Source organism: Delphinus delphis, chromosome 8 (assembly GCF_949987515.2).
Source record: "Delphinus delphis chromosome 8, mDelDel1.2, whole genome shotgun sequence".
NCBI classification, from domain to species: domain Eukaryota; kingdom Metazoa; phylum Chordata; class Mammalia; order Artiodactyla; family Delphinidae; genus Delphinus; species Delphinus delphis.
In genome coordinates, this window is record NC_082690.1 from 79355774 (window position 1) to 79379863 (window position 24090).

Here is a 24090-nt window from a genome sequence, read left to right on the forward strand (position 1 = left end):
GCCTCATCAATGAATTTCTGGTATACCGTTAATGGACCAAATTGAAACTGAAATATACCAGCAGGTGCTTGTCAGCAGGCCAGGGAAATGTAATCAACAATATCCTTTCCTGACTGACCAAAAAAGATTTGAAGTTTTGCGTAAATTAATTTTGTATAATTCATAAGCATTCATTGAATTAATTCAATAAAAATTTAGTCAGCAAGATGCTCTATCAGCACAATTCCAAGTATTTGCCTTGACAAAAATATAAGGGCCTAATCTCATGAATCTCTTTAGTGTAAGAAGCGATATTTTCAAAAATCACTTTTCTTTTGTACTTATTTACTTCCCTGGCTACACAAAGGGCCCCCTCTTCAGAACTTTCTCCCTCTCCTCTATATTTCTACTTAATAATATTGAGTAAAATAATGGTAATAATATTGAGTAGAGTAAATAATAACATCACATAATTATAATAGTAGTAGTAATAATAAGTTTACAATATTTTACATAATTTTTACTCCTGTCATTTATGCATTATCTCAGTTAACATATTTATTGTATCCTGTGTGTAAGGATGGGGTGTTAAAATGAACAAGAGATCATCCTACTTATGCACATTGCCTTATTACTTAATCATCCCTTCACAATAATTATGTGAACTATTGAACTATTCCTTTTATAGAAAAATGAATTTGACTGCTCTCTGTAACTTGAATCTTATTGCCCCAACTGAAAATCCTACATCTTTATTTCTGTCCATTAAAGTGGTCTTTACTGACGCTCCTCCAAAACACCAAACTTATTTTTACATAGTACTTGGCACTATCTGGATTTTATCATGTATTTATTTCTTTACTGTATCTTCCTTACAGGAGGATATACCTCATTTTGCCTTGTTCTTTGCAATATTCTCAGAGCCTACAAGCATCCTTAGCACATAGTAGATAAATAAATAAATATATATGTATATAAACATTGTAAAGTAAATATTTCTTGAACAAATACATTGTCTTATTAGAGAAAAAGGATCATGCAGCAAAATGAAAAGAAACAAAGTCCTTCAGTTTTTACTTTTTTACTTGAAGATGTCTCTTTTTTCCCCAAGATGTAAATTTAATATTGCTAGGAAAATGGCAATAAGAGACATAGAGTAGCTTGTAAGGTATATGACATTTAACTCGGTGTTTTAAAAAGACTTTCTTTTTAAAAGCAGTTTTAGGTTCACAGAAAAATGGAGCAGTCAGAGATTTCCCATATACTCTCTGCCCCCACTCACACACAGCCTCACCTATTATCAACATCCCCACCAGAGTGTACGTTTGTTACCATTGATGAACCCACATTAACATATCATAATCACCCAAAGTCTGTAGTTTACATTAGTGTTCACTCTTGCTGTTGTACAATCTCTGAGTTAACACAAATTTATGATGATATGTATCCATCATTATAGTATCATTCAGAGTAGTTTCACTGCCCTAAAAATCCTCCTAACCCGTGGCAACCCCTGGTCTTTTTACTGTCCTCATAGTTTTGCCTTTTCCAGAATGTCATATAGTTGGAATCATACAATATGTTGCCTTTCCAACTGGCTTCTTTCACTTGGCAACTCAGTCACTTCTAAAGCTGAAAAAATTGGTATGATTTAAAAACAAACCATGAAACTCTGAACCCTGTGAAGTTATCAAGAAATAAGAAAAACAGGAAGCTTTAGTCCTATCTTTTCCCCAAGTGACTCACTTCCTCTAAAAGTCCTCTCCCTGGGAGAGTGAGATTCAAAAATTAGATCTAGGTCCAGATTAGAGTAAGGTCCAGAATTTTTAGGGTGCTTTGTTATCGAAGCTACCATTTGGAGCAAACAGCTTTGTCTCACCAACTCTATGTGCTGTGGGCAGGCAAGGCTGCTGAATCCATGTGCACCTCCCTCTAGGTCAGGGTAGAAGGCGGGGGCTTGTTTCCTTCCCTATTTTCCCAAAAAGCATGAGCAGTGGGAAAGAGGAGGCACTGACTGCTTCTCCCAAACCTCTTTCCTTAATCTGGGGGTTACACAGAGCCACACAGCTTGTGCGTCCACTAAGTCTCAAGTGAAAGGGAGATGAAGAGACTCCCCATGGGAATCCCAAATGAGACAAGTGGCTCTTAGACTGCCACTAGAGAAGAAGCTTATGACTGATTTCTGAATCCTGCTTTGAGCTCAGCTTGTTGCCCTAGCTCTGCCTCTGAAAGAACAATCAGTCAGCAACATCTCTCTCTTCCATGCCCTGAGCTCCATGTATACTGTTATCTGCCAGGCCTCAGAGGGAGCCTTCTGTGGTTGGGTGACAAGGCACCCTTTGAGTTCTTTGAGTGATGCACTGTCTTGTGAATCTTAAAACATTTGTTTTCAAAGTCAGTGTGGCACAGCTTGCTAAATACTAAGCCGATCATATTATGGAGGCCCCGCTGCCAAGATATCACAAGCTGTCTCTGGGGGTTAATGAAATCAATACCTTATTAGTTATAAATTGATTGAATTCCATGGTTAATAATGATTTTTAATCAGTAGCATGCCATAATTATGAGATATACACATGCAATACAGAATAAGAGTCAGGGTGAAGAAAGTAAAATGAAAATAGGAATAGCATCTCGCTGAGCAGAGGGGGATTATAAAATGCAGCTCTATTTACAATAGCCAGGACATGGAAGCAACCTAAGTGTCCATCATTGGATGAATGGATAAAGAAGATGTGGCACATATATACAATGGAATATTACTCAGCCATAAAAAGAAACGAAATTAAGTTATTTGTAGTGAGGTGGATGGACCTAGAGTCTCATACAGAGTGAAGTAAGTCAGAAAGAGAAAGACAAATACCGTATGCTAAAACATATATATGGAATCTAAGAAAAAAAAAAAAGGTCACGAAGAACCTAGGGGCAAGACGGGAATAAAGACACAGACCTACTAGAGAATGGACTTGAGGATATGGGGAGGGGGCAGGGTAAGCTGTGACAAAGTGAGAGAGAGGCATGGACATATATACACTACCAAACGTAAGGTAGATAGCTAGTGGGAAGCAGCTGCATAGCACAGGGAGGTCATCTCGGTGCTTTGTGACCGCCTGGAGGGGTGGGATAGGCAGGGTGGGAGGGAGGGAGACGCAAGAGGGAAGAGATATGGGAACATATGTATAACTGATTCACTTTGTTATAAAGCAGAAACTAACACACCATTGTAAAGCAATTATACTCCAATAAAGATGTAAAAAAAAAAAAAAAAGCAGTGCTTAAGAGTCGGCACTTCATCTCAGCCTGCCTGGATTCTAATCCATACTACAGCTGACTGACTCACTGACCTTGGGCACTGTTGCCTTATACGTGTAACTGGGCTAATGATAAAACTGCCGTATTGGGTTCTTATAAGGATTAAATTAGTTGGTATATATAAGTGCTTGGCTAAATTCTTGGCTTATAGAAAAGCTTTGATAAACGTTAGCTATCATTATGACTATTGAGTCAATCTATCATTAGAAATAGGTATCTCAAATCCTAATAGTACAAGATTAGAAAGCTAATTCAGCAAATGAATTATTCTTTTAGTTCTTTAATTAAAATTATTAAAAATTCTCTATTTCCATAAGTGACAACATCAGTGGTGGTAATTATAACAGTGATATAAAATGTATGATCCTTTCCTGTGCCCTTGGTTTCCTACCTCAGCAATAGTTAAGAATATAGAGAATGAAAAGCCCTTTCCACCCATTTTAAAGTCTGCCTCAATTTTAACATCTGTGATATGGGAAAACCAGTAGTTATCTCTCAGTTTCCGTGAGCATGAAATGTGTTAATATATGCAGAGTATGTAGAGGAGTACTTGTTTTCTGCTTAGCTTCTATTAGTAGTATTATTTCTTTAAATGTTAATTAGTTGTTATTTTCTTAAATGTCTGCCAGACTGTAAATAACAGGAGTTGGAATGCAATCAGTTAGAGACTCTGCCATCTGATTAGGGTACTCCAGAGTTACCAAATAGAGGTTTGTATATTTCTGATGGCTGTGTGGACTAGAGGTGGGGTTGACTTTCTGTTAAGGAGGCGGTAAGACAAGCCTGGCCAGGTTTTTACCAGCAATGAAACCACACTGTGTAACACTGAGGTCAGATTTTTTGAGATTCCTCAGACTCATAATTAGAGAAGATTTGCATAGAAACATTTGAATAGTAATAACATTTCTGGCACATTTTAAGTTAAGGTTGGTGCATTAAAATATATATATATATGTATGTATGAATATATTTTTTATCCCCCAGGAAACTCAGAAAATTAAAACATTTTTCTTCTATAAGTACCACTTTAAAATTAAAACTTTCTCTGATAGAAGAGCCAGAATTTTAATTAATCCAGTAGCACTTACTAAATTTACACCTATGTGTGGAATTTCTTTTGAACCATAGTGTAAGATGTGCTTTCTGTTAATTTGTTTTTTTTAATAGGGATGTTTTTTGTTGTTGTAAATATGTGATTTTTCTTGACAAAACTGCTTCTCATTTGTCTGAAATGGAAAAAAATATTAAAAACCTTTTTGTTTTTCTCTGTAACAGGTAAGGCCAATTACAAGAGCTATTATGAGGAATGGTTTTACTCTGAAATAAATTACAGTTACATATAAAGGCTGCTTGGCTGTTTCTCTAATTAAGGAGTGTAAAGCTAGAACTTCTGAGTAAAACATGGCATGAGAATCACAGTGTCTGGACTGTGCTCTCCCAAGTTTTCCATTAGAGACTGCCAAAAAAGGATACAGAAACACAAAAGCAAACTCCACCACTGGAAACTAATGAAAAAGATTTTCATTATTTGAAGATTTGTAGGATGGGATTAAGAAACGCAAGCCTGGAACAGACACTTGGCCTTATTAACTGAAACCGGCCTAATGGCACCGAAATTACAGAGGAGACTTGGGCTAACCTGGCCCACAGTCTATCCTTAATTTGGGGTTGCAGTGGCCACACACTCTAGGAAACTAAGCATCTGCTACCCTTCTCAACAGGCGCAGTCTTTTGAGTGGGACTGAGTCATGCCCTGCTTCCTCTGCCCTTCCGCATCTGTGCCTCTCTCTCTAAATCCAAACAAAAGCAGAAATACCCGGTAAATGAGCATGGCAATAATTTGTTGCATTCCAAACACCGAAATTTGGATAAGCGTAGTGTTGTGGGTAGGAGTAGATACTAGTAGCACCTGAGACTCTTGCATACTGAGAAGAGTGTTTTCTTCTCATTTCCACATATTATGGAAATTAAGTCCAATTTTTAAGAATAGACCAGGATGTCTAAAAAAATAGTAATAATTATTATTTCTAAAAGACTGGGAAGAAGTTATAAAGCAGGGGTAATTTAAATACTACTGGTAGAGATTTAAATTGGTTTAGAAAGTAGTTTGGCATTGTCTACTAAAGTTGAAAACAAGCATTCCCTGTGAATCAGCAGTTTTTCTCTTAGGTACATACTTGATAGAAACATATGGACAGTTGTATTACAAGATATACACATGAATACCTATTTTAGCTTTATTTGTAATAATTAAGACTAGAAACAGCCCAAATATCCATCATTAGTAGAAAGCATAAATAAGTTTTGTTGTATTCATAGGGTAATATATTATAACAGTGAAAAAATAAACTACATATATATGGAAATCAGGGATGGATTTCACACCCATAGTATTACATGAAAGAAGCCAGACACAATAGATTACTCATTATATATTTGCATTTACGTAAAGTTTGAAAAGGACAGAACTCAAATATAATGTTGAAGGATATATCCTTTGGTGATAAAACTGAAGAAAAGTGGGAAAATAGTACCATAAATGACAGGATTATGATTACCTTGGGGGAGAGGGGTGCAGAGGGCATCATGATTGAGAGAAAGGATAAAAGGGGGGCATCTGGTGTTTCATGACTTAGGTAGTAGTTATAAAGGTGTTTGTCTTATAATAATTGTTATGCTTCTGTTTGTTGCACTTTTTATTTTGTAATAAATCATGTTTCATAAGTATATATAAAGCAGATCTGCTTTCCTTTGCTCTAATTCCATATTCACACTAACATCCTTTGGCTTATTTTTCTATGTTTCTATCTGTCTTTGTCCTGAGAAAGATAACATTCCAAAATGTGAAAGGTGTCATTTGGATCATTAGAAAACAAGAAAAATTCCAACAGGAATTAATGCATTGCATACATTTTTTACCTTGTTTTCTTGTGATAATAGCTAACTTTTTCTTAAGTCTTGTAAAGTGAGTCAGATTATATTGAGAATGCTCTGTACGCATTATCTCATTTAGTCATAACAACAATCTTACAATGTTGATAATATTATCTTCACTTCAAAGCTACAGGAATTGAGGCTGAGCAATGAAGTTAAATTACACGTCTAAGAACACAGTTAATTAAAACCCAGCTCTGTCTGATCCAGAGCTCAATACCTTAACTGCATTGTACTACCTCAAAGATATGGTTAACAGAAAATCAGCAATCACTTGCAGATTAGTGACAAGATCTAATTTTGCAGTGGCCTGAGGAAGGACTGTGGTAAATTCACCTAGCTAATATGACCCTTGATGGCTTCTGATACCCATTAATCAGGTTTCCTCCGGCTATACCCTGACATTCTTCAACTCTGTAACTCAGAGTTACTGCACATGTAAGATAGCAATGTAACTAAACATTTGCAGGCCTATCACTCCATATGTATGCTAAAATCTCTGAAAATATTCAGTGTCTACTTATTTTTATCCCTGGAGTTTAGCACAGCACCTCGCACACATTAGGTGTTCATTAGGTTTTCTTGTTAGATTGAGAAGAATAAATGCTAGAAAATGTATGGATCTCACAAACAAGCAGTTACTGCCGTAATTTTATTTGAAGAATACCCTAAAAGGCATTCTCATGCAAATAGGCAGACTTCTATTGAAGTTTTGCAAATGGTCTAAAATCTTTGCAAACCTGAACCTTAACTTGGGTATTCTCAAGATACTCTTTAGGAAGACAAGCTTTTCTGAAAGTCTCTGCGCTTCATGGTTTACAATGCCTTAAATAATTAAGTGGTTTTCGAAGCTGTTGAAAGATTAGGTACCTGATGGATGATCTGCATCCCAGTTTCTCTGAGAAAAGCTAGTTTTATTCTGTCTTCTGGGAACAATAAACATGAAAAACCTGGTATAAAATGGAATGCATTCCACATTGTAACTGGAAAACCTTTCACTGTTCCAGATGAGTCTTGATTTCATGTTTGAACAACCGTTATTATATCAAAAAAAGAGGTGGTTCTTTTGTTGTCTAGATAATAAATTTCCCATCAATTCTGCTTTTAGGCAACAGATTTGAACGTGGGTTAATCAACATCTTGGTTAATGGTTGCCAAATAGGTATTAAAATAAAATGTAATATTCTTAACCTTAAAATTATGTAGAACCTATATTATGTTCTTTATATGTAATTCAGAAGAGATTTCCAAATCTTTCCATGCTTCTTTATTACCATTTTGAAAACTACTTTTCTTTTTTCCTGATAAACTGGTAAAACTCATTATTCATAATTTAGAATGATAAAATAATTAGATAGTAAATTAGAATGCTAGCTAATAGAATTTGTGAACATGTTTACACAGACAGAGACAAAACCTGTGAATAATACCGAAGGTCACTTATCATAAAAAGATGTAGGTTTTTTGGTTTTTGGTTTTTAAATAGTTAGGCAGTTGCTTCTCTGGGCGAGTTTAACATTTATTTTGCTTAATCTAACAGATTAAGTAACAGATAACAATACCTGTCAGGATTCTACTTTCAGTCCATGCTACTCTTAAAATAGGGAAAGCACATAAAATATTTTAAAACTATCTTATCTTCTCATAGTTTTCCTACCAACCAGTCATGTGATTTCTGGGTCTTCTCATTGAAGGATTTTACCTTCACCTGGGATTAAATATTTTATTATTAATTTAAGATTCAGGTGATACTTAATAGTGGACTGGTATTAAGAGAGTGGTACACTTTAAGAAAAAGAAAATGCAGAGGAAAAATTTTATATAATCTTATTTTAGCTCAATCTTTGTTTACATTACCATGGAGATGCCTGGAGGCAGTGCGTCATGGTATAACACAAAGGGAAAGCCATGGCTATTGCAGTTCTGCTACAATTTTGTGATCATTCGTCTTATTTGATTATAATTTGATTTGTGTTAATGTTGGAGGGGAGAGGATGAGAAATGACCACATGATATTTTAATGGCCTGAAATTTTTGAGGTTATTCTTACCTGGATACACATAACTATGGATTATTCCCTTCTTTCCTTTCACTTCTTTCCTTCCCTCCTTCTTCCCATAAATATCTATTAATGCTTACTATGTGTCTGGCCCTGGGTTAGATGTTTGAAATACTCTGTGAACAAAACAGTAAAAATTTATCACCTTTGTAAAATTTATATTCCAATAGAATAAGGTAGACAGTAAACAAAGGATAATTAATAAGTAAATTATTTAGTGTTATATAACATGTTGGAATTTAACAGTTGCTAAGGTAAATAGATTAGGAAAAGTAGGATCAAGAATGGAATATCGTGGAAAGCAGCTGTAGGGTCTTGAAGAGAGGAGTTATATAATGTCGTTTAAAATGCGGAGGATCACTCAAGTGTCTTAACTGTCATGTTGAGAATAGACTTTAGAGGAGCAAAGATAGAAGCTAGGAGATGAGTCAGACTATTATAATAATGTAGTCAATATATGATATACCTTAGAAAAGAGTAGTAATGAAGGTGTTAGAAAGTGGTCAGATTCTATATATATTTTGAAGAATTTTCTGATGATCTGAATATTAGATGGGTGAAAAGAGAGGAAATAAAGATTACTCGAGATTTTTGATCTGAGCAATTTAAAGGTTAGATTTGCAACCAATCAGAATAAAGAGGGTTTGGGGAAATATCTGCTTGGATAAAATAAGGAATTCCATTTTGGACAGTCAACTCTGAGATGTCCATTAGACATCCAAGTGAAGAAATCAGGAAGGCAGTTGGATACACAAGCCTATGAATATTAATTATGTAGTCAGCATATAGATTCTTATTTAAAACCATGAGACTGAATGTAATCACAAGGAAGGGAATGCAGATAAAGAAGGCAAGAGAATCAATGACTGGTCCTTTAACAAATCAGAGGAAGAAAGAAACAAAAGCTGAGAATAAGGAACCATTTAAGTAGGAAAAAATCCAAATAAATGAGATGTCTTGGGAGTGCAAAAGAAAAAAATGTATTTCAAGGTGGAGTGAGTGATTCAACTACTGAAAGGTAAAGAAGAGGATAGAAAATTGATTAATGGGATACATCAATGAGTATGTCATTGGTGACGCTGGCCAAAGAAACCTCTGGAGTGGTGGAGGCAAAAGCACTCTAAAGTCTGAAGTTAATTGTGTCTTCTCTGGCCATAAATCCCCAGTGTCTCCATACTATAGGACCTGTAAATGGCCTTTTGGCCAGTTAGCCTTCTATTACTGCTCAAACCCCAGACCTAGTAATGTGCACGTATATATACTTCCTTGTCTTTTGCAATATAGTTGTCAAGACCACCATCAAATAGGTGAGAGTTCTAGTTTCACTATTGCAGTTTCCATGACATCTGGGATGTCACTTAACCTCTTTGGCTTCTGGTACTCATATCAATATCTACCTTAAAGAATTATGAGAATAAAGCACTTGGCACACTGCCTGGCACCATAGTAAGTGATCAGTTAGTGATAGCTATTATTATCATCATTATTATGCAACCGCAAGGCCTTGATGACTCTGCTGGAGTTTAGTCACTTTATAGTAACCAATAAAATAATCCTGGGAATCTCAAAATCTTTTCATTCATTGAAGAAAAGGCTATGCAAACCTTCTTGTCCTTGAACGTGGGAGTCTCTAATACCCCCAGATTCACACACATGAACCTATTCTTTCTAAAAAGACAGCTCCTGAGCAGCCTAACCTGTCCCTATAGGATGACAGTCACTCAGATATCTTTTTTATTGCTTCACCTGGATGACTCCTTGGCCACCAGGTTACTCTGGTCCTCACTTTTTTACCTCGAGCTGCATGTATGTCCCAAGTAGGCTCCTCCAAAGAAGTTGGAGATGCCTTTGTCTGAAATTATCAGATAGCTCTCCAAATGTTAAGACATTTTTGAATCTCAAGAATGCCTGTATGGGGAAAAATGGAATAGAGAGTTGGTACAGATATTTAAATAGTTTGATGGAAAATGTGGAGAAAGAAGGATAATGTATATAATAGTTAAGAGCATGGACTAGGAGTCAAACTTGAATTCAAGTAATGCGGAACCATTTCCTGGCAAAGTGCCAGCCCCCAAAAAAGACCATCATGAAAATCAGTTGATCATAAAAACTAATTTTATTAAAGTTACAGCAAGTAAGGATACCACCTGGGTAGTCTTAGTAGTGTTTTAAAAAGATGAAGTTAGGGAAGAGTTTTCAGAGGGTTCTAGGACCTGGACTGGAGGATTTTAAGGTAAATCTTGCAAGGGAGGAAGTTGGTTGAAAATTGGTCGGAGTATGGGAAAAACAGCTGGGGTAGGTGGACAGAGCAAGGGGAGGACCTTAAAGAATTCTTAATAAGCATGCAATTAGTCTTAATAAGTAGGCTGTTTTAGTTGGATCACAGTCTTGTATTCTGGGAGCAAGTATTTCTTGGAACAAGCAGCCCAGGAATTGTTTGGTTTGGTGTTGTTGAACATAGGTTTAGGAAAATAATGTCTTATCTGAGTATTATTTCATGTAGGACATTATGTTAATTTCGGTTCTCAATGCTTATGTTGTTTAAACCTTGTTGTCTTTATCTTCAAAATGAAAGTTTGAATATTAAAATATGTAAAACATTTATGTCTGGGCCTGATTTTGAGCAAATATTCAATGTATGTTGGCAATTATTTTTGCAGGGTCTTATTGAATAAAACATACACATTTTGATGCTAACATCAGAGAATCCATGTTCTGGTGTCAGACTGCCTAATTTCAAATCCTAAAACGTCACTTGCTAGCTTGTCTCCTACTGTAGATTGCAAACTTTTAAAATGATCTTTTCTTATCTCACAATTGGAATGTAAAAACCACATTTTTATATTGGATTGCCATTATTCAAATGGAAGTGACTGAAAGCAAAATGTGTGTGCTTATCTAACCCACACTATTAACAACCCTTGCTTTATTTGCAGAATGACATGAATTACATAGCATCCAGTGGACTTCTATTCAAAGATGGCAAAAAGCGGATTGATTACATCCTGGTTTATAGAAAGTCAAATATACAGTATGACAAAAGAAACACATTTGAAAAGAACCTCAGAGCAGAAGGCTTGATGTTAGAAAAGGAGGTATGTGCTTTAACAGTATTAGCTATGTGGTATAATATGCTGGAAGAGATATGATCGTTTATGTTTTAGTATAAAAGTGTATAACACGTGGCTTTTTAAAATGTATAGCAATTATCTCCCAAATGTAAAAGAAATGCATATGTATAGTACTATTTTAAAATATATTCCTTTTTTACTCTACATGTTTCCATAAATTTAAATATTTTTCAAAGGGCATAACTATTTTTACAATTTTAAAAATTAAAGAAGGAATGATTCTTTATAAAGTACAAAACTCTATGAAAAGAAAGACAAAATGTTGAAAGAAAAGAGTTTGCCAAACTGTTAATGTCTAGGTTTTAATATTTTTTGTTTTTAAATTTTTATTTTGCATTGGAATACAGTGGATTAACAATGTTATTGATAGTTTCAGGTGTACAGCAAAGTGACTAAGTGATTCAGTTAAACATATACATGTGTCTATTCTTTTGTGCATGTATCCTTTGAACCATGTTTTTCTCTGGATATATGCCCAGGAGTGGGATTGCTGGATCATATGGTAACTCTATTTTTATTGTTTTAAGGAACCTCCATACTCTTCTCCATACTGGCTGTACGAATTTGCATTCCCACCAACAGTGTTGGAGGGTTCCCGTTTCACCACACCCTATCCAACATTTATATTATTTGTAGATTTTTTGATGATGGCCATTCTGACTGGTGTGAGGTGATATCTCGTAGTTTTGATTTGTGTTCCTCTAATACTTAGCAATGATGAGCATCTTTTCATATGCCTCTTGACCATCTGCGTATCTTCTCTGTAGAATTGTCTATTTAGGTCTTCTGCCGATTTTTTGCTTGGGTTGTTCTTTTTTTGGATATTGAGCTGCACAAGCTGTTTGTAAATTTTGGAAACTAATCCCTTGTCAGTAACATTGTTTGCAAATATTTTCTCCCATTCTGTGGGTTGTCTTTTCGTTTTATTTATGGGTTCCTTTGCTCTGCAAAAGCTTTTGAGTTTACTTAGGTCCCATTTGTTTATTTTTGTTTTTATTTCCATTACTCTAAGAAACAGATCAAAAAAAGATGTTGCTGCAGTTTATGTCAAAGGGTGTTCTGCCTGTTTTCTTCTAAGAGTTTTATAGTGTCCAGACTTACATTTAGGTTTTTAATCCACTTTGAGTTTATTTTTGTGTACAGTGTTAAAGAATTTTCTAATTTCATATTTTACGTGTAGCTGTCCAGTTTTCCCAGCACTATTTATTGGAGATACTGTCTTTCGTCCATTTTACAGTCTTGCCCCTTTGTCATAGATTAATTGACCATAGGTGCATGGGTTTATTTCTGGGCTTTCTATTCTGTTCTGTTGATCTATATTTCTGTTTTTGTGCCAGTATCTTACTGTTTTGATGATTCTAGCTTTGTAGTATAGTCTTACGTCAAGGAACCTGATTCCTCCAGCTCCATTTTTCTTTCTCAAGATTGCTTTGTCTATTCGGGGTCTTTTGTATCTCCACACAAATTTTAAGATTTTGTTCTATTCTGTGAAAAATGCCATTGGTAATTTGATAGGGATTGCATTGAATCTGTAGATTGCCTTGGGTAGTATAGTCATTTTGACAATATTGATTCTTCCAGTCCAAGAGTATGGTATATCTTTCCATCTGTTTGTTTCATCTTCACTTTGAACTATTTCTTCTTAATCCTGTTCCTTATATGCTTTTATAAAAGACTTTATTTTTTAGAGCAGTTTAAGGATCATAGTAAAATTGAGAGGAAGGTACAGAGATTTCCCATATACCACATTAACCCACACATGACCCTCTTATCATTATGTAAAGCCCTTCTTTATCCCTCATAACTTTCCTTTCTTCAAATGTTTTTTTTAGTGTTCTTTAAGGAAAGCTATTTTTTTCAAGTGAAACAATAAAAGTAACAATGCTCACTAGGCAAAAAATGAAAAATAGAAAGGAAATAACACATAACCCTCACTCTTATTATCCAAAAATAACCACTCGTGCTGTTTTAAACATTCTAGGGTTTTTTTTAAAAAATGTATTTATCATATTACAGAAAGAAAAAAAGTGTAAAAAATCAGAAGTATAACAATGTACAAAATAAAAAGTCAAAGGGCACATCTACCATCTCTCAAATCATACCCTTTTCTCCTTTGGTAGCCTTGCTAATAATATCTTGAATTATACTGTTGTGTCCCTCAATATATTTTCTATGTATATACAAACACATATAAATTTTTTACATAAAATTAGTCATGATATACTTACTATTCTGCTATTCAATTCTGTTGTTTAACAATGTATTATGGATATCTTAAATTGCAGTGTATTTAGAGCCAACTCATATTTTTTACTCAGGTGCATAGTATTACAGTTTGGTGATTTAGCCAACTGTTCTCTTACTGATAGAAAAAAATTAAATTAAGGATTTGAGGGACCCCTAAATTACTACTGGTTGGATTTAGCTACTTTACCAATAAGTGGATTGACAAGGTCAAAAGCTTTGATGATTTATTTGCTTAAATATCTGGATAATTTGCTAATAAGCTTTATCAATGGAATAAAGTGGTCACCCATATTTTTATATGTTATTGGAAACCACCCCTACTTTTTTGTTCCCACAGGACATGTCTTGTGATTAGTTATCTGAGGAACATCCATAGGAAGTACTGAACTATAACTCAAGGTGGCCCTAGCAAAACTAATCCATTTATATTTATTAAAACTCTTTTACTATGTATAAAATAACAACCATACACTGCCTTACCTCTTTATGAGGTAAGGATTTATTCACACACTGCCTAGTGTTACAGAATTGGGCAAGTGGAATTCTGATCTCAGTGTCGACTGACTCCTTTAGTTGTGTTTCCTCTGGGAATTTTAACCCAGAATATCCATATCACTAGCGATTAATTCAATTAGGAAGTATTTATTGAAAAATCTTACAAACTCAAGTCTTGTGATAGGTTTTTATTAATTTAATTTCCTTGTGATTTCTCAGAATCTCCATACAAACAGAATCAATCAAGTGACTGATTGTCATCGGTTCCCAGAGCAGTTTATACCTGCTTGCTATTATAATGCTGGTAGTTATTTTGCTCATGTATTTATAATTATTTCTTAATTCAGCAAGTAATTTTGACAGATTCCATGAAGGTGTTGGAGATCAGGTGAGTTAAGCAGACCACACTCCTGCCTTCACTGAACATACAGTCTGTGGAGGAGTCAGTCATGAAAATGGTTTACTTGTAAAAGAGATATAACTTGGCTCACAGTCTCCACCTAGTTTTCTTGGTGGAAAGTCCAGATTCTCTTGTGTGTGTTCCTCTCCCTCACTCCTCCAAGTTTTCCCAAGAATAATACTGGATGTTATTCATCCAAAAGGGGTTTTATTTTGCTTTTAAGGGAAATCCATTCATTCTTGAGCTCCCACTCTTCAGTTACTGCCAAAAGATTCCCATTTTTCTTTAAAAAAGCATCATGTCCCATTTTTTTCTATTTTTTCTAGAAAAAGAGTACACATGTGTACCTTTGTTCCTGGACAAATGGCTTTTCATTCTAGGTTCCATAATTACAGCTCTTTTAAGTTCACATTCACATGATTAGGATTTGGTCCCCACAGTTCAATAAAGTACCAGGACAGCTGGCCAGAAAGAGTATTCAACCTCAGCTGCACATTTCATTGGAATGACCATCCCCACAAACTGTAGCCATCGTGTTCATACAGGTTACCAGGCTCTACTTCCCCTTTCCTTCTATTTATCTCCTCATAGAGATAAATGACTTATTTTTCTGACAATGGGAAGGGTTAAGGCTACCCCAATTCTGCAGAATAGATGATATTAGTTTTGTGTCAGAGTTGAGGAATTGGTATATCTTCCCTCCAGAAAGGCCCTAAAAGCCATATGAAATTTGATCCAAAAATCTCTAAGGAACTCTGCCAACCCAAGCAAAGGAGAGTGCTGCAAATTTTTTTTTAAAAGTCTTGTTATTACTCTTTCCACTTGACTAGTACTTGCATATCTAAGAGGATATTTAGGTGGCTTTGCAAAATAAAGCTATTCTAATCCAAGGTGATTTTCAATCTCCACTTATTAGTATAAAGTCTAAAATCCTTCCTTAAAATACCCTTTATAAATTCAAATCATGTTAAGTGACCTAAAAGAGAAGCAAATGGTGCTAGAATGGCTTATGAGGAGGTCAGTAATCTAATCTTGAGGATGAGGGAAGACAAGAAGGAAAGGGAGAAGTAAAATCAAAGAAATAAACTTTGAACTGAGATTTGGAAAATGAAATAGTTAAAGTAGGTGGATAAAAGGGATAGATGTTTTCATCTATGAAACCAGTATTGAAATCTGGTTTTCAATACTGGCTGCACATTAGAAACCCCTGGGGATCTTTTAAAACCTTGATGCCAGACTCCACCATAGCGTGGATCAACTGAATATCAGTATGGTGGTGGGAGGAAGAACACTGGTATTTTTAATACCAGAAATAAAATGTACTAAATGAGTTTGGAAAGAATGGTTAGGGTTAAGTAATTCCATTTTGTAGTTTAAGACTTTTGATGATTTTCTTAGAAAAAATGGGAAGCTGCTGAAAAATTTAAGCCAGCAATATCATGACCATATTTGTTTTCAAAAATGAAACTTTAGATTGCTGAAAAGAGTATAGATTTAAAAGCAAGACTGGATATGCACAAAGATCATGGGTGGCATTAGAAATGGAGAGAAATGAATAGATCTGATAGATATTTAAGTTAAAATATAGATATTTGGTGGTGGTTTGGATATGGTAGAAAGAGAAAAGATTTCAAGGATAACTTGGGCTTGTGACTTGAGCAATTTCTTTAATCATTCAAGGAACATTAATGAAGTACCTATTATATGCTTCATTCTGGGGACATATAGAAACCAAGATAAAAATGGGCCACGTTCTCATGGGAGGAAAGAAACCATAAATATACAAGAAAATTAAATAGTAAGGAATATTACCAGTAATTAAAACAGAATAGTATTATATAGAGAGTGTGACTAAGTAGCTATGTTAGCATGTGTGATGTGAAAGAAAGTTATCTGAATGAAAAGGAGTCCATCATGTGGAAGATAAGGGAACAGAAAACTATTTGCAGAAGGAATAGCCAGTATAAAATTGCTGGCCATCAGAAGAGAGCTAATTTGGGGAGAAAGTGGAATGGGATTTTGGGACTGAAGATCCTAAGCTTGTAATTGAGGTACCAGTGAGAAGTAGAAGTAAAAATGTTTGAAATTTGTGTCTAGAGCCCAAATTAGGAGTCTAAACTGAAGGTAAATGCTTTAGCCTTTATAATATAGATGGTAATATAAGCTGTGTATTAGTACGAAATCACTGGAGAGAATGGAAAAAAAAAAAAGAGCCTAGGAGTGAGCCTGTAAAAAGTAGGAAAGGAAAATAGACAGTTAAAGGAGTTGGATGTAGGTGGAAGAAGAAGCGATGAGGAGTCGCAGGGAAGATTGGTTTTCAGGGTAAAATACGCTAAGAAGTCAAGTAAGACAAGAAAGAGGCCCAATTAGTTGGAGAATGTGATCTTTGGTGAAATCAGTGAGAATAATTTCTCTGAGGAGATGGACTTGGAAGCTAGACTGTCATGAATTGAAGAGTGACTAGATAATGGAAAAATAGAGGCTGCAGCAAATATCATCAACCAACTTGCTCATCTGTGAATGGGAGGATGAAGAGCAAGAGCCAGAGAGGGAAATGAGGTCTCATGAGGTTTCACTTCTTTCTTCCTGTTTTCATTTTTTCTTATATGAGATGTTTAAATGATGATGGGGAAGATCCAGGAAAGAAGGGTGAATGGAGAGAGGCAGGAAGAGAAGGGAAGAGAAGGAAAGGGAAGAAACGGAAGAGAAAGATCAAGGAAACAGAAGACAGATGAGATAAAAAATTAAAAGGCTTTTGGGGAAGGATGAAGGGGGAGATCCAGTAGAGAGTTAGAATACCAAGTGTAATATCAAGGAAAATTAAGATTTCTAAATTGTATATTAAAGTTAACTTTCTACAGTTGTTTTAGTTGCCAAAGATATTTTTACTTATGTTCCTAATTCTAAGAGTAATGACATTGATTTTTTAAATGGTTGAGTTAATTAGGACTAAATTAATTATCACAATGTTAACGTGTAAAATCAACCTGCTATGACAAACACAGTTTAAGTGAACAAAACATGTTTATATAATAAGCGTGCTGGGGCTTCCCTGGTGGCACAGTGGTTAAGCCTCTGCCTGCCAATTCAGGGGACACGGGTTTGAGCCCTGGTCCGGAAAGATCCTGCATACTGTGGAGCAACTAAGCCCATGTGCCACAACTACTGAGCCTGTGCTCTACAGCCCACAAGCCACAACTACTGAGCCCACGTGCCACAACTACTGAAGCCTGCATGCCTAGAGCCCATGCTCTGCAACGAGAGGCCACCACAATGAGAAGCCTGTGCACTGCAACAAAGAGTAGCCCCTGCTCACCACAACTAGAGAAAGCCTGTGCGCAGCAACAAAGGCACAATGCAGACAAAAATAAATAAATAAATAAAATAAAATAAAATAAGCATGCTAACATTATATCATGAAAAAGTATTGTCTTAAAATTTCCACAAGATTGTTCGACACTGTTTATATTGACTTTCTATTTCTGCTTAACAAATCACCACACATTCATCAGCTTAAAATAAAACCCACTTGTTAGCACACAGTTCTGCAGATCAGAAGTTTGGGCATGGCATGTCTGAGCTCTCTGCTCTGTTTCTCACAAGACTTAAATCATTGTGTTGGATGGGCTTGCATTCATACCTGGAACTCAGGATACTCTTTCAAGCTTATGTGGTTGTGATAGGATTCAGTTCCTTGTGGTTGTAGGACTGAGTTGCCCATCTCCTTGCTAGCTATCAGCCAGGTACCTCTCTCAGCTCCTAGAGGCCATTCTCATTTCTTGCCACATGCCCCCCACCGTTTTTCGCAAGGGAGACTCTCCCTTGTGTCCCTCTGCTCTTTTGAATCTCTCTTGCCAGGAAAAGCCCAGTCCTTTTTAGGGACTTATCTGCAGTGGAAGACAATATCTCTTTTTTAAAAGCAAATGTGCCTTATAATAGAACTTAATCATGGGAGTGAATATGCCATAATATTCACAGATCCTGGAGATTGTACAAGACAAGGACAGTAGGGCATGAGGATCTTAGAGGACTTCTTAGTATTCTGACACTATTAAAAAAAATCAATATCATGTATCGCCCTTTTAAGCAAACAGACATAGAAAGATACTTAACTCCATGATTACAAGATAGAACCTAGATATATTTTTAGTTTAAACCTTATGTTAATTGATGACTAACTGGTATCTAAATACTTGTAGCTATCTGAACTATCAAATCCAGCGTTTTGCATTATCATAAACATTTATTTCTTCTTAAAGTTTCTACTATTATAGGCTGTGGGCTTTGTTTGCAACTTAATTTTAATAACTATTAAATTGAAAATATTTAGGGCTTGTGGCAGGTGGAAAGGGAAAATGAAATTGTGAAAATGTCAGCAAGTATTGGATTTGTTAGCTGAAAAATGGGAGTATTCCCTAGGGAACAAGTTCCCATTTTTAAAATTTATATTCCCCAGTTAAGCACTGAGCCTGATACAGAGTGCATCTCAAATCTTCATTAAATTGTATGTTGATGTGGACAGTTTCTAGATAATCACATCATCAGAGATAATGATCCATATTTGAAGACTGTATAAATGAATAGGTAGATGATCTGTAACTGTCAGGATAGGTGCTTTGTTATCCAAGTGTATTTCCAGATTATATCAGCATTTTGTCTTTATCTTAGACTTAATACATGAGCTACCATATTCTTTTTTTTCTTTTTTCAGCTCTCTGCCACCAACTTGTAAAGCGACTGTGTAAAAACACATTTTAAAATTTCCTTTTCTCTCAAGAATGAATTTTCTACCTCTTGGGAATTTTGGATGGAATAATTAAATAATAATGTGATGTGTGAAGGCGGTGGGTGCTTTGTTCCCTTGGAAAAGCCTGCCTGCATCAGAGCTAAACAGAATAGTGCCAGATTGGGAGCTTCTGATTCCAAGGGTGAAAGTGATTTTTCTCCCTGCCAACACCAGCCCTTCGCCAACCTCCTGCTCAGTAGCTGCAAGAAAATAAAACTACTTTTGTTTTTTGTTTTTTTGGTTTTTAAGTAGAGGTACAACAAAAGAGAAATTAAGTTGAGGAAATTATAAGAGAAGACAATTTACGTTGCTTGGAAAAATATATATTTTTTTTTAAGTTAAGACATACAAAATTAGAAATGTTCTAGCTGTATGTGCACTCAGCTTGACGTTTCATTCATCAATGGTAGAATTAATGAAGTAACATCCTTCTAAAGTATCTCCTTTATTTGAGTGTAATAGATTTTTTCATATCTTAAGGGTTGACAGGAATGAATTAATAATCAGTGATAAGCCAGCTATTCATGATGCTAATTTGAATCCTGACGTAGGACCTCTTCCAGAATAATTCTGGTTTATTTGCTTTCTTGTCTTCATCATCTCTTGCTTAGGTACACGTTACATAGAATGTGTACTCAAAGTAAGTTAACTCATTCATTCATTCATCCACTCAACAAATGCTTAGTGACTACTATGTGCCTGGCATAGAACTAGGTGCTCAGTAGACATAAATGAACAAAGTGAAAATCCCTTCTCTCATGGCATTTACATAAATAGACTCATTCATTAGAAGATAATAAGTACTATGGGAAAAAATAGAGCAAGGTTAAGAATGATGGGGTGAGGGCAGGAAAGTCATAGTAAGTGACCAAATGATGGAAGTAGAATGAATGAGAGGGAGATTAGTAGGAGAGTGGGTTCACAAGATATTGAAGGTGAAATTATAAAAGGCTGAGTAGGTCATTGGAAAAACTTTGGCTTTCACTCTAATTGAAATGGGGTTCTGAGAAGTTATATGATTTGAGTCACGTTTTAAAGAATAACTCTGGCCGTTGTGCTACGAATAGACTATTGGGGGCAAGAATGTGAGCAAAAGTTATATACATTATTTCCTCAAGCATAGCTAAAGTGTGTAAACTTAGTCTGAATTCAAAGGCCTTTAGATATTTAACACCTAATATGACTTCTGTCATTGTTAATTTTTTTTATCATTCTTTATCTTTAATTTAAAACAAATATATTTGAAGTAGGAAAGTCCTTTGGAAATTGCACAGGAAGCACCTTTTGCTATTTCCCCCTGGTGATTTGAAAAATACCTAGTACCTCAATAAACTATAAAGAAAAAATAACACATGGTCTAAAATTTTGGAAATTCTGTTTACTTTATTTACCTTCTCGGATATTTTAGCAAGTACATGCATATTAAAATGTCTCACAAGTCCTCTAGTGAGAAACCCTAAATTGTCTTGACCTTGGAATGATCCCCCCTTTTTTCATAATACTTCAGGGAACAAACACTTCCAAATGCTAGTCTGTGAAAGTGCCTGTCCAGTGTCAATGGTGATCAGCCTGCTGTCTACAGCTGAGTATTATTCCAATGATTGTCCCGTGGCTCTCTAATAATACTGTTTTAAAATGTGGGTACTACAAATTTGAAATATGTTCTGGCAAATTCATGAAATTAGCCATATCTAAAACATAGCTTTTTGAATATATGAATATAAAATTGTACAGTTTAATTTTTAAATATATAATTTTAAATTAGACTGATAAATTTCTTCCATACGTTTGAGCTTTTAAGATTGTTATGTTTCTGGAGATGTTCCATCCAGTTGAAATTTAAAGGAAAGATGTTAACCAAGTGGAGTCCAGTTGTAACCTGACATGTTGTGCCTAAATGGAAGCGAAGAGCAGTTCTTCCTTGACGTAATTCAGCTTCTCTAATCATTTGAGGAATATGCTCTGTGGAATTCAGTGCTACAGTGGCCACAAACTTCTTTCTTGCTCTATGGGCCTCAGATATTGTAGGAATTTCAGAAAATAACTGTCTAGGCTTTTTTTTTTTAAGTATAATATGAACATTAGTGATATATAATGACAAAATGGTCAGTTATTTAGTTACTTATTTTAGACTACTGGACCAGATCTAGGAATCTTGATGATTATCTGGTTCAGAAAGGCATCTGATTCTCTGTTAGTGGTATGAGAAAAATATTCAGAACGATGGAATCCAATTCTGGGAATTCTTAAGAATTAGACCAGAGTACTCAATTTTGTTAAAAGCTCCTTAGATAATTCTGATGCACACTTGATTTTGCTTAAAAACCTCTTGTCTAGTTCGAAGACACAAAGTCTTATGATCTCTTGCAGGAAACAGTATACTAACCTGTTAAGGTTCGAGTAAGCCTGCAAATTTGACAGCTCTGTAAGGCTATGGACTTGTAGGATTTATACTCTGTTTATCCCCAGGATTTTCACAGGACCTCGTTTTAATTACAGGAGTAATTACTCAATAAAATGTGCTAGAAGAATAAGTGAATGAATAACTGGTAGCAACTGTCAGTGTTGTTTTTACCACTACCACCACTGCCCTCCACCCTGCCACCCCAGAGCAGGAATGAGAGGATCATGAGAAGGTGTCAAACAAGAATAACTTCAGATTCCTAATTGGCTCATGATTGTTCTGATTAGGGATTCTGGATCTTGATAATGATCAAAGGAAGAAAATGCACTAACTCACATGGATGATTATTTCTTGCATTCAATGGCATTATTACATTTTGATTAAGGTATTTCTGTATTAAGAAATTTTATTCATATAAATTCCTTTTAAATGGGTGATGATGATTCACGTGTAGGCAAGGGGAAAATGTCCTTCCCTCTCAGATCAAATTGTGGCATGATATTATCAGCTCTAAGTGGTGTCTGTTCTGCTGTCCTTTGCAGCCAGCTGTTGCAAACCCTGATATCATGTTTATTAAAATTCATATTCCATGGGACACGCTGTGCAAGTATGCAGAGAGGCTGAATATCAGGATGCCCTTCAGGTACTTTCAAATTTTATTTCATTCTCTCTCAATGTATATTAAGATGAGCCTGTTTTTTGAAAAACTTGAGAGCAATAAATGTAATTCTTTCTACAGAAGAAATGCTTTTTCTTCCAAAGTTTAGCTTACCTTGGACATTTATCTTTCCTTCTAATTTGCTTGCTTAATGTGGTAAGTGTTCTGGTTCCCAGCTATATCATTTCTAGCCGGACTTGACTAGAGGGAGGGGAAAAATAGTTGTTTTCAAATTTTAACTTATAATTCCCAAGATCAATTTCACTTCTTATTTAATATAGGTAGATGGAACTCTTATTTTTGTGAAACTCAGGAAATGTAAGTGTGTAGCATCCTTATGTGTACAAATACAGTGTTCTTTTTCTCTATAGCAGTTAGCAAGAATCATTCCTCAGGTGGAATTCAACCAGATGGTTTCTTAGCTCTGTCCTCAATGCCAAAGGATAAATGGTAATACAAGGCCTTCTCAGTTCAAAGATTTTCCAGCCCTTCCTATGGGCAAGCAAAAATTGAATAGATGTGTTTCCCCATATTGTGTGTTTTGTGTTATATGCAGAATCTATCATTTTCCTCCATGATCTCTCACAATAAAATTCAACTGTTTCTACTATGTGCAAAGTTTTAACTCACATTGAAGATATGAACATTTACACTTTTTTGGAGCTCAGTATGCTTTATCAACTGCTAAGAAGGTTTAAAAAGGTCTAGGGTAACAAGATATCAAGTAAAAGAACCTCTAGATAATGAATATGAATGAACAGTAAGAGTGCAATTCAAAAATATGGAGAAATTTCTCAGACCTGGTGGCATGGAAGAGGCCAGCTCTGTAAGAGTGCTGACAGCCTCAGGTCTCATGACAAGCCTCTGCAGTATTCAAGATGAAATATGGGATGTTGATCACTGTCTTTTTAGTCACCTGAAACACCTCAGGCTTTGGAAGATGCAGCCACAGTCATTGCCCACAAAACAGAAATTGATTAAGTGTTGGCAACTACAGAGGAATCTTACTGTGACAATATTAGAATTAGATACCTAAATTGACTCCCATTCCTGCTTGGGTAAAAGTTTCAAAATTCTCTGTACAGATGATATTTATAAGATAGGTAAATAATACCTTGAAGAGCTTGGCAAAAATAATAATAATAAAATAAAAAACAAAAGAAAATGAGTAAAGTCTTTTGAATTCTCTGGCACCTTATATAAATTATTAATAAGATACCTACAAAAACCTGAAGTTTGTACATTTTTATGAAACTTGGTCCCTGAAAGAAGCAAGTAAGGACCTATGAGATATTATTTGTATTATGATTAGATATTTTGGAGTCTACAGAGGACTGTTTTTAATTCAGGTCATTCTACTGAACCAAACTTGAGAGTACAACTAGGTAAGTATACACTGTGCAACTCTTCATGTCTTGAGTTTTGAGGAATTTTTTTCCTGCTGACACTACGTCTCCTTCTAAAAAGTCTTGTGAAATAACATGCCTGTGACTTATTACAAGCTGATAATGGGAGAATACTTGCCTTTGCTCTATCTGCTTTCTTCTTGTTTGGTCTGTATATATACATGCTACACAAAATCATGCAGAATTAAAACAATGAGCTTCATTTTAACTTATGAAATTATCAAAGACTTTCACAAGTAGTACTCTTCAAACCTCGCATAGATATGGTGAATAATCACC

At 35.3% G+C, this 24090-nt stretch overlaps 2 protein-coding genes across 2 annotated transcripts in view; one reads left to right on the plus strand and one right to left on the minus strand.

Moving 5' to 3' along the window:
• Positions 1-24090, plus strand: part of ANO3 (anoctamin 3) — a 408770-nt gene that overhangs the window by 273882 nt on the left and 110798 nt on the right. The window contains 2 exon segments of the mRNA XM_060018617.1: positions 11221-11379; positions 22290-22390. Of these exon segments, the coding sequence (XP_059874600.1) occupies positions 11221-11379; positions 22290-22390 (260 nt within the window).
• The window catches only part of MUC15 (mucin 15, cell surface associated), a 90796-nt gene that overhangs the window by 10237 nt on the left and 56469 nt on the right, over positions 1-24090 (minus strand). The gene's annotated exons all lie outside the window — the stretch shown is intronic.